General features: G+C 41.2%; 1 protein-coding gene across 2 annotated transcripts in view; it reads right to left on the minus strand.

Moving 5' to 3' along the window:
- appa (amyloid beta (A4) precursor protein a) overlaps positions 1 to 12,185 on the minus strand; it is a 64,808-nt gene that overhangs the window by 34,653 nt on the left and 17,970 nt on the right. For both annotated transcript variants that reach the window (XM_051705352.1, XM_051705350.1), the window contains exon 2: positions 6,939 to 7,106. In XM_051705352.1, the coding sequence (XP_051561312.1) occupies positions 6,939 to 7,106 (168 nt within the window). The remainder of the gene's footprint in view (positions 1 to 6,938; positions 7,107 to 12,185) is intronic.

Genomic DNA, 12,185 nt, shown 5'->3' on the forward strand with positions numbered 1-12,185 from the left:
TGGGTGCAAGTTCCCTTTCAATTCAGTCATGAATGCTGCGTCATAGCTGACACTATGGGGTTATCCCCGCAAGCATAGCCAATCTCTAAAATCTCACCAATTTTAATTGGCAGATAACGCTTTGTGCCTCCCTCACGTGCATCAGCAGGCATATATAACAGCAGTGCACAGCACTATCTCCTCAGAATTTTCTCCTTCAGGGTGCCAATAATCTCTCTCTCGTACTCTGCATGAAAATTGAATTTCTCTCTACTAGAATCGCCTTCAAGATCTGCACTTCTCACAGCAGGTGGATCAGTTTTCTTCTACTCACTGTGGTGCTCCGGCGATCATGGATTACTACATTCACCGTTGAATGGCAGTGTATGGAATTTCCCTCCTGTGGGACAGCAGGCAGGCGAGACATCTTTGCCGCTTTCACCGCTTCACAGTGAACGGATTATTCTGTGGCCTGTGGGCCTCATTGGAAAGTATCCTTTGAATTATTGGATTGTATTGGATTTTCTGTAAGTGTGTAACATATGCGCTATAGCCTGATTGTGTTTGACTGTGTACAATTGTAAAAGAGCTGTTTGTATAACATTGTCTTTATAAAGATGCCGTTTTGCAAATGTTTCCACAAGCACATTGGAAGAGGGTGTGGCCGTGACTACGCATGCCCGGCCCGCAATCGGGCTAATCAGCCGAGGAGCGGGATAAGTGCAACGAGATGTGGCAGTTTGGCAGAGAGAGAGAGCTACAGGCAGCTGCCCTGTATGCGTTTGTGTTTATGTTTTGTCTTTAATGTCTCATTAAACATTATTTTTGATGCTTCGTCCAGTTCCCACCACCTCCTTTCCACTGAACCCTGTTACATTGGAAAGGAGGAGGCAGGGACCGGATGAAGCATCAAAACAAATTCAGATTGAAGATACCGTACCCCAGCATTCATGGTGACACGGCCGCATATGTCTTGTGGTGACACGGCGCTGTCTAGCCGTGTTAACCATTTGGAAAACGGCCACATTCTATCAAACGGGCGTGGCACTTGGTCAAGTGTCCAGACGCAAAGTGGTCATGACGGATGCACCAAACACGGCCTGGGGAGCCCTGTGCGATGGACACCCAGCCTTTGGCACCTGGACAGGAGCTCAAGCGACCTGCCACAAAAACTGGAAACTTTTTATCTGGAACTACTCTGTGTATTTCTAGCATTAATAACTTTCCGACCAGCTGTTCAGGGGTTTCATGTTCTGATCAGAACCGACAACACGGCAGTCGTGGCCTACATTAATCGCCAAGGGGGAGTTAAATCATGTGCACTGATGAACCTGGGGCTCCAGCTTCTCCTCTGGTGTGAGAAACATCTATCAATACGTGCAACACTCATTCCAGGTCACCTGAACAGCGCCGTAAATTTTCTCTTGTGACAGGCCGTTTCAAAAGGAGAATGGAGACTTCGTCCACAGACAGGTCTGATGATATGGGATCGATTTGGGGAAGCCAAAATAGATCTATTTACATCACCGGAGACAACACACTGTCACCTGTGGTACTCACTGACTTATACCCAGCTGGGCCTGGACGCTCTAGCCCACAAATGGCCAGCGGAACACAAGTATGCATTCCCACCTGTCTACTTCAAGTACTGTACTTCACCGACTGATGCACACAGGCTTTCGCAACCGGTGCTTGACACCATATTACAAGCCAGAGCCCCTTCAACAAGTTGTTTATACATGTTGAAATGGCGTGTGTTCACTGATTGGTGTTCTTCTCGGGAAGAGGACCCTGTACAATGCACCGTACAGCCTATACTTCACTTTCTACAACAACGTTTAGACCCGTCTATGCTCAAAGTGTATGTTGCTGCCATAGCAACAGGACATATCCCACTAGGCAGTCTATCAATAGGCAGACACCCTTTGACTTTTGAAATCCTTAAGTGGTGCAAGGCAGTTGAGACCATCTCGACCCACCACCGTGCTAGTTTGGGACTTGCCGCTTGTGTTAAAAGCACTCACAGGCCTGCCGTTCGAGCCATTGGATTCAGTGAGTTTACAAGTACTCTTATTAAAGACTGTGCTGCTTCAGTAAAATGTGTCGGGGACCTTCAAGCGCTGTTGGTCAAAAACTCCTGCTTAGAGTTTGGACCAGGTTTATCAAAAGCCGTTCTTAAACCCAGGAAAAGCTATGTGCTGAAAGTTTTGACAACTCCCTTCAGGGCGCAGTTTATTATCCTTCAGGCTTTCTCCCCCCCTCCATTCGCTTCGGACAAAGCGGAGAGTCTACACACACTGTGTACTGTAAAAGCACTGTGTGCATATATCGATCGCACAAGGCAACTGCGGCTTTTGGATCAGCTCTTTGTCTGCGTCACAGGTTGCTTTAAAGGGTTGGCTGTCTCCAAACAAAGGTTTTCACATTAGATAGTGGATGCCACTGCATTTGAATAGGACTCGCAAGGCATACAGTGAGGCATGGTATCTTCATGGGCATTGTTTAAAGAGCACCTATTATGGTTTTTCAAATATTACCTTTCATGTAGTGTGTTATATAGCTGTTTGTGAATGTAAAAAAGTCTGCAAAGTTTCAAAAATCAAAGTGCACTACAAATGGAATTATTTACTCCCAAAAGAAAGAACCGATTCTGAACACCTGAAACGAGTCGTTAGTAATTCCAGACTAACTTCGCGTACTAACCTACGTAATTTGGTAACAAAAAACCAGCCTCTGATCTGTTTACGTGTACAGCCAGTACACGCTGTCAAACTACATATAAACTTACCACTGAGAAATGTCCTGTTCTCGTCGTGCTTGCGATGGTGGTTTGGGTTGATCTTCCGATGTATCACTATTGGACTCGGGCTCAAATTGTTAAGGTAAAACAGACGTTTTTTCAGATGGAGCTGAAACTTGGATATGGTAGTGGGTGTTTCCTTTCCGACACACGCTGTAAGCGGTAGACCAATCACAACAGACTGGGACATCTGACCAATCAGAGCAGAGTAGGCTCTCTGAAAGGAGGAGTTTAGAATGAATCCTTAGGAACGGATCATTGAAGGAGTTGTTTTTGACACTGGGAAAAAAAGGTGATGCTGCAATTTAAATTATGAGCAAATTAAAGTGTTTTTTGACATTGGATGCATGTAAACCTATTGTATGAGACCTTTAAAACAAAATTAGGCATGTTTAAAAACCATAATAGGTGCACTCTAATGGTGTTTCCCTTGAAGACATCTGCCTAGCTGCATGTTGGGCTTCCCCTAGCACTTTCACCAGATTTTACGACCTGGATGTCTCCTCTCTCCCTTCCCAGGTGCTTACTGTGAAAGGGAGTTAAACTGTGTATTCTGATGCTTACTACCAGTTTATTTATACATGGTCATCCCATAAACTGCAGTTAGTGGTCACTTTATATAAGTTTCCACTACCCATTTGGTTAGTCCCAATATAAACTAAGCAAAAAAAGAAACGTCCTCTCACTTTCAACTGCTTTTATTTTCAGCAAACTTAACATGTGTAAATATTTATATGAACACAAAAAGATTCAACAACTAAGACATAAACTGAACAAGTTTCACAGACATGTGACAAACAGAAATGGAATAATGTGTCCCTGAACCAAGGGGGGGTCAAAATCAAAAGTAACTGTCAGTATCTGGTGTGGCCACCAGCTGCATTAAGTACTGCAGTGCATCTCCTCCTCGTGGACTGCACCAGATTTGCCAGTTCTTGCTGTGAGATGTTACCCCACTCTCCACCAAGGCACTTGCAAGTTCCCGGACATTTCTGGCCTTAGCCCTCACTCTCCGATCCAACAGGTCCCAGACGTGCTCAATGGGATTGAGATCCGGGCTCTTCGCTGGCCATGGCAGAATACTGATATTCCTGTCTTGCAGGAAATCACACACAGAACAAGCAGTATGGCGGGTGGCATTGTCATGCTGAAGGGTCATGTCATGAGTCTGCAGGAAGGGTACCACATGAGGGAGGAGGATGTCTTCCCTGTAATGCACAGTGTTGAGACTGCCTGCAATGGCAACAAGCTCAGTCCGATGATGCTGTGACACACTGCCCCAGACCATGATGGACCCTCTACCTCCAAATCGACACCACTCCAGAGTACAGGCCTCGGTGTAACTCTCATTCCTTCGACGATAAATGCGAGTCCGATCATCACCCCGGGTGAGACAAAACCGTGACTCGTCAGTGAAGAGCACTTTTTGCCAGTGCTGTCTGGTCCAGTGAAGGTGGGTTTGTACCCATAGGCAACGTTGTTGCCAGTGATGTCTGGTAAGGACCTGCCTTACAACAGGCCTACAAGCCCTCAGTCCAGCCTCTCTCAGCCTATTGCGGACAGTCTGAGCACTGATGGAGGGATTGTGCATTCCTGGTGTAACTCGGGCAGTTGTTGTTGTCATCCTGTACCTGTCCCGCAGGTGTGATATTCGGGTGCAGGTGTTGTTACACGTGGTCTGCCACGGCGAGGACGATCAGCTGTCCTTCCTGTCTCCCTGTAGCACTGTCTTAGGTGTCTCACAGTATGGACATTGCAATTTATTGCCCTGGCCACATCTGCAGTCCTCATGCCTCCATGCAGCATGCCTAAGGCACATTCACGCAGATGAGCAAGGACCCTGGGCATCTTTCTTTTGGTGTTTTTCAGAGTCAGTATAAAGTTCTCTTTAGTGTCCTAAGTTTTTATAACTGTGACCTTAATTGCCTACCATCTGTAAGCTGTTAATGTCTTAATGACCGTTCCACAGATGCATGTTCATTAATTGTTTATGGTTCATTGTGCAAGCATGGAAAACATTGTTTAAACCCTTTACAATAAAGATCTGTAAAGTTATTTGGATTTTTGCAGTTATCTTTAAATTACAGTGTCCTGAAAAAGGGACGTTTCTTTCTTTGCTGAGTTTATATATATATATATATGTAAGCTGGCCGCACTACAGAATCTTCGCCACAAGGGTCGAGTACTGCTTGCGCCTTTCAGTCGAATATTCTGAGGAGATAGTGCTGTGCACTGCTGTTATATACGCCCGCTGACATGTGCGAGGGAGGCGCAGCACAAAGCGCTATCTGCCAATTAAAATTGGTGAGATTTTAAAGAGTTTCAGAGATTGGCTACGCCTGCAGGGATAACCCCATAGTGTCAGCTATGATGCAGCATCCATTCCCTCATTTCAGGGAACCATGGTTACAGTCGTAACCTTATTGTTTAGTTTGTGTAAAAGTTTTTCTCTTGTTTTTGGACAAAGCGAGGTAGGGAAGTTTTCTGTTGTTAGTTTGTTATTTTCTTCTACAGGAAATGTACTTCTGCTCAAGAGAAGAATGTTTTGTTTTTTATTTTGGCCTAGCCCTCTCCTGAAGACTTTTTCTGTTACTCCCACTTTGTTATACAATAAAATAAGTTTTCTTTAATTGTTGAACTGTGGGTTTTTTAGTGCTGGGGCTGGAGATGGAAAACCTCCCAATCTCTCCACTTTTAACCATTTTGTTACTCCCCAACCCTAGACTGGGGAGGACATAACCATATGAGTATCTTAAAGAAGATGATTACAGTATACAAGCAATTCAGTGACAGGATGATGAGAAATGCATGTGGAAACACATATCTGCTGCATACATTGTACATATCATTATCATAAATATAACAAAATATAATATGGGTCATTGACAAATAAGATTGTTCAAACTGATAAAAATGAGAAATCTTTTAATGCCATGTGATTTAACCAAGTAAATTGTATTAAAATACATTTTTAAGCATATTTTTTAAGGTAATTATTATTATTTATCATGAATTTGAGTCAAGAATTTCAAGAGGTTGGCTGTTTCTCAATGTGCTTTCTTTTGAGTTCTTACGTTCTCGTGAACTCTACGTCTTCATCCACTGTCGAAGTTCGATTCCAATCCTCAAGAACGCAAGTACAGAGAACACAGGAAATTACCCGGATGTGTCCTTGAAATCGAGGATGCATCGGATGGTGACTTGTGGGCAAGACCTCGGTACAACGGTGGCAGATGAAGGACATTTATCATTTTGTTTTTTCCTCAAGATTTTCTCACTGTAAGCTCACAGAATTCTTACTGCTCGTGAGAGTCGTTATACTCCGTCAACATTTGTTGTTATTTTGGGCATCATTTTAACAGTAATAAACATGGAGAAAACAAGTGTTTACAGACTTTATTCTTTTAACATGTCACTTGTCATGCAAAACCTCACTGGTGTGATGATATTAATGCTGTCACTGGTGTGATAATGGCAGAAATTTTCTCACTGGATTCAAATGAGCCGTGACGGTTAATTGCACAAAAAGATCGCAGCACATCTCAAAGCTCGCAATAGATACGTTCTACGTCCTCCTGTCCTTCCGAGTTCAATCTTCCAAGGTAGTTTGGCAAGACTAAGAACACAAGTCCGTTCTCCGAGTTCTTAGAACTGAGAAATACAAACGTTTTCTTAATGCCCGAGTGTACTCCGTTTTTCTGTGTTCTGGATTGGATTTCACCTGTTCGACCGCATTGCCTTTCAAAGTACACTCTTTTGACCGTGAGTGAATACGAATGCGTATTAATAATATTTTATTTTATTAAAAATAGTTTCACTGCTTATTTTTTAATAAATAATAATAAAAGATTATTCTGCACTACTTATGTCAACATTACATTTTTCAAGATTTTCAGCTTTTAATGAGACTTTTATTATTATATTTTGTCTCACATTTGTAACTTTATGTCCCATACAAATATCAAAATAACTTTTTGAATTCAAAAATTAAAAGCTTGTTCATCATACTAGAGGTGTATTCAAGTAATTGTTTTGTGTGAATTGCATTTTTTATGTATTTTAGAATAACTTAATAGATCTGGACAAAAACAAAAGTGTCATATATAAAACAAACAAAAACCAAAACAAAATAAATAAGTCAGGCAATGTCTCTCTGTACCTCTTGGCAGTACTGTAGAATTCCCTCTTTAGTTCCGATGCAGCTCTTGGTTCCGGATGGATCAGTTTCCCATTTTCCGGTCTGAATGTTGATGTGCATGTTGAGTTTGCCGCAGAACATGGCCACCTGCGGCTCGGCCAGCAGTCCTGTACCTGTGTCTGACGACACCTGCAAAACCATGATAAAACCACGTCAGCAAACGCAAACCAACATCTAATGCAGCATGACATTTACAGCATGAATTCAACATGAAACTTCATCTGCAACCTGTAAAATACTTCTGTAATGTGATGTATTTCAGATTGAACCAGCATAATGAAAAAATAAATGTAGGGTGGGACTTGAATTTTCTCTATTGGGAATTGAATGGATGGTGAAAAGTGTCTCTATATGACAAGTATATTAAAGATAGGAGGGATTGACATTAGTGACAGACCAACATTTCAGCCAGGCCAATTAATTGGCCGATGCGATAATCACAAAATGGCCATATCGGTCTATCACAAATGTCAATCCCACCAATTTTTCATCAACATAACCACTTTTCTCCCTTGTGATAGACAGATATATTGGCCATGGGGATTAATCAGACAATATTTGGCCATTTTGTGATTACTGCATCGGTCGATAACTGTGTTCGCTTGGCCGATTAACAGAAGTGTTAACTTTCCCTTGTGATAGACCGATATGGTAAGTAAATTTTATTTATATAGCACCTTTCAAGAACAGATGTCACAAAGTGCTTCACAATAAAAGACTTAAAAGCAAATAAGAAACAGAGTAACACATAAATGCAGACAACCAGATAAAAACATGAAGCAGACAAAAACACAAATTAAAAACAAACTAATTTAAACAAAATCAAGTCTAAACAAGTGGGTCTCAAGCTGCTTGAGATTTGTCCAATGGGAGAGATTTCCAAAGTTTAGGAGCTACAACCTCAAAGGCACAGTCTCCATTTGTCTTGAGCCTGGAGCGAGGAACAACCAACAAACCCTGATCAGAGGACCTCAGATTCCTACTAGTAATATATGGCTACAGTAGCTCTTTAATATAGACAGGTGCCTGATCATGCAATGCTCTAAACCAGGGGTCGGGAATCTTTTTTCACTGAGGAACCAATTTTAAATTTTTTGGTTGATACATTTTATCAAAAGAGCCATAGCACAAACTAATAATTTACTATTTTCAAAAAACAAAGTTTTACAATAAAATAAAATGTTTATCATGCCCACAGACTACTCAAAAACACAAAATGAAAACAAATATGCAACAATTAATGGTAACATGTTGTAATATGGAATTGAGTATGTGTTTGTGCAGGTCTCCATAAAATTACTTAATTTTACAATTGTTCATGAAAAAGTTCACTTCCCTTTTGGGCTGAGTGATATGTCAAAAAATATTTGAAAGATAATCACCTTTAAAATAGCACAATATATGATTATATCGTCAACCCCCTTGCCGAGGGTCAGTGAATATTTTTACTGTATTGATTTTGCTTTAAAAATTTAATTTATTGAAACATGAAAACTTAAAATACGTTACAAATTGCACTTTAAACGAATTTAAAAAGCAATTAAAATAACGAAGTGATCAAAAAATCTTATATATAACCACCTCACCAAATCCAAACATTTACCATCTCCAACGGCCCCATTTGCCATCACGCAAGTATCAGTCAGCAATAACAGGTGAAAAATTACTAACAGCCTACAAATTAAGAACTAAAGACAATTATAAATGTAAAGATAATAATAATAATCATAATAAATAAGCCTAATAAATTCCCATGTGTTCCCAAAACAATGCTGCCAAATTGTGTGTTCTTATCGAATGTGTTTGTATTGCGTTTTGGTAATACAGTTAATGCTGCCTAAAGAAAATAAAATAGAACTCAATTTTAGGTTCAAGGTGTCTTAGACTGTTTTATGATTTAACCACTACCGTCTTTGTTTCTTTAATAAAAAAATAAAATAAAATAAAATAAAATAAATGTATACATATATATAATATATATACAATATATTGCCAAAAGTATTCGCTCATCTGCCTTTAGACGCATATGAACTTAATCCATAGGGTTTAATATGACATCGGCCCACCCTTTGCAGCTATAACAGCTTCAACTCTTCTGGGAAGGCTTTCCACAAGGTTTAGGAATGTGTTTATGGGAAATTTTTACCATTCTTCCAGAAGCGCATTTGTGAGGTCAGACACTGATGTTGGACGAGAAGGCCTGGCTCGCAGTCTTCGCTCTAATTCATCCCAAAGGTGCTCTATCGGGTTGAGGTCAGGACTCTGTGCAGGCCAGTCAAGTTCTTCCACACCAAACTTGCTCATCCATGTCTTTATGGACCTTGCTTTGTGCACTGGTGCGCAGTCATGTTGGAACAGGAGGGGGCCATCCCCAAACTGTTCCCACAAAGTTGGGAGCATGGAATTGTCCAAAATCTCTTGGTATGCTGAAGCATTCAGAAGCCCAGCTCCTGAAAAACAACCCCACACCATAATCCCCCCTCCACCAAACTTCACAGTTGGCACAATGCAGTCAGACAAGTACTGTTCTCCTGGCAACCGCCAAACCCAGACTCATCCATCAGATTGCCAGATGGAGAAGCGTGATTCGTCACTCCAGAGAACGCGTCTCCACTGCTCTAGAGTCCAGTGGCGGTGTGCTTTACACCACTGCATCCGACGCTTTGCATTGCACTTGGTGATGTATGGCTTGGATGCAGCTGCTCGGCCATGGAAACCCATTCCATGAAGCTCTCTACGCACTGTTCTTGAGCTAATCTGAAGGCCACATGAACTTTGGAGGTCTGTAGCGATTGACTCTGCAGAAAGTTGGCGACCTCTGCGCACTATGCGCCTCAGCATCTGCTGACCGCGCTCTGTCATTTTACGTGGCCTACCACTTCGTGACTGAGTTGTTGTCATTCCCAATCACTTCCACTTTGTTATAATACCACTGACAGTTGACTGTGGAATATTTAGTAGCGAGGAAATTTCACAACTGGACTTGTTGCACAGGTGGCATCCTATCACAGTACCACGCTGGAATTCACTGAGCTCCTGAGAGCGGCCCATTCTTTCACAAATGTTTGTAGAAGCAGTCTGCATGCCTAGGTGCTTCATTTTATACACTTGTGGCCATGGAAGTGATTGGAACACCTGAATTCAATTATTTGGAAATACCTCCGTGGAAATAAAGCGAAACTCACAGCACCTTCTGAGCTGATCGGAGATCTTTGCAGCATTCTCATCGACGACACTGTTCTTACAAAAAGTTTTCAGACAAATGAAACAGAAAATGGATTGATAACTCTTTTGTGTTCCATGAGACAGGGTCCCGCTGCACTCCTCAGAACAAACAGCAAATCATGAGGGAAAAAGACTGAATGATGTTTGCTCATATGTCATTTATCTTACCAACAAAGAAAGAGAGAAAGTTGTTGCACTCATCAACTGAAGAAATTAGAGCAGCAGGTAATGCAGGAGAGACAATGTTACTAATGGTGCCAAACAGGATTTGGGGATTATGTCTACTATTTGATACAAGGTTAGAGAAGTATGTAACTCTGGCATCCTTAACCATATTATTCAAATCATTTAAAAGTTATTTTAAACACTGATAGTTAACTTGTAGATGGGTGGATTTCAACAAATGCTCAATTTTGCAACAGGTTCGTTTAAAAGAACGAGTACTATCGTTCATCCAGGGGAGGGATTAATCAGAGGAGCCAATATAGTCTTTTTAGGAGCAACTTTATCCAGGACTGAAAGGTAGTGCTCATTAAAAGATTGTATTTGAGAATCAACAACACTATTTGACATAATAACTGGATGATTATAAAAGGCAGCAGAAAACTTTGCCGCAGAGAGATGGTTTAGGATCCAAGAATTAATTTCACGACAAAAAGGTAAAATATCCAAATTAAGAGACAGGTCGATTATAACACAATTATGATCAGAAATAAAAAGATCCTCAGACAATATTTAAACCAAAAGTAAAAACAAGGCCAGAGTATGCCCTCTGATGTGTGTAGGGCCAGTTACATGTTGAATAAGATTAAAAGACTATAAAGCTAGAAGTGAATTTATCAGAAGCAGCATCAATATGAACGTTAAAGTCACCAAGAATCACAAATCTAGATGATAGATCTGATAATAGATGAAAATTTTAAAAATAAAAAAATAAAATAAAATAAATAAAAAATATCACAAAATTCACCAGCGCCATCCTAAGAGGTTCCTAAGTCCTGGCATTCACCGGGGGGAACCACGGGAAAAGGTGCGCAGTTGAAGAGGACTCACTGTGCCGCACAAGTAAAATCTGCTCACCAGAGAGAAAACGATCTCCGCAAGAGTGTCAGGGAAGACAGGATGGAAACAGGAGGATCTGACATTTCCAACCATGGGCAAGGGGAAGTCATTCCATGGAGCCATTTTCTGACAACAACTCGCTTCCAGAGCCGCCTCAGCTTTACACGGACCTTCTCCCTCGCTTCCTCCAGTGTCTGCGGGAACTTCGGTGGTGGAAGCCACTGCCGGGATTGCCAGCCGCAGGCACAAATGGGGGCAACAAAGATTGTGGAATATCAGCCCATGGAGACAGAACACCATGATCCACCATTGACGATCTAATGTATAAAAGAATCTGGCAATTATACTCCCAAACAGCAAGTCCATTGTTAACAAGCAGAAGAAAAAACAGAGCAACACACAAGACAGGTAGGACAAAATGAGGTAAGCAGGCAGCGGCAAGGCCAAACACAGGCACCATCTTGCAAGGCATACACGATTCACGTATTGGCCGATATTTTATGATTATTGGCATCAGCTGATAACAGTGTTCACTTTGCCAATTAACAGAAGTGTTAACTTTCCCTTGGGTCAGTTTCAAAATATAGCAACAGATTTGTCAAAATTAGTCAACACTTTCTGTTTTCAAGGTTTTTTATTTTCAAGTTTAGGCACATTTTTGTAAATACTGCATAAAATATGTGTTTGTTTCACTTTTGTTTCACTGCTCTCTAGCTATCGATATCGGCATCAGCCACTGAAACACCCGTATCAGTCGTCCACTAATTGACATGCTGACATGTTTATAGCTAGCTACCTGAATAATACCACACCTGATTTAATGGCACAGACATTTGAAAGAAACTCTTGACTTTCCTATCGCCAGCAAAGTATACACTTTTAATATACAGTTTAAGTATGTCAACTGGGACACAGACCAAG

This window comes from Myxocyprinus asiaticus, chromosome 8 (genome assembly GCF_019703515.2).
Source record: "Myxocyprinus asiaticus isolate MX2 ecotype Aquarium Trade chromosome 8, UBuf_Myxa_2, whole genome shotgun sequence".
Taxonomy (NCBI): Eukaryota; Metazoa; Chordata; class Actinopteri; order Cypriniformes; family Catostomidae; genus Myxocyprinus; species Myxocyprinus asiaticus.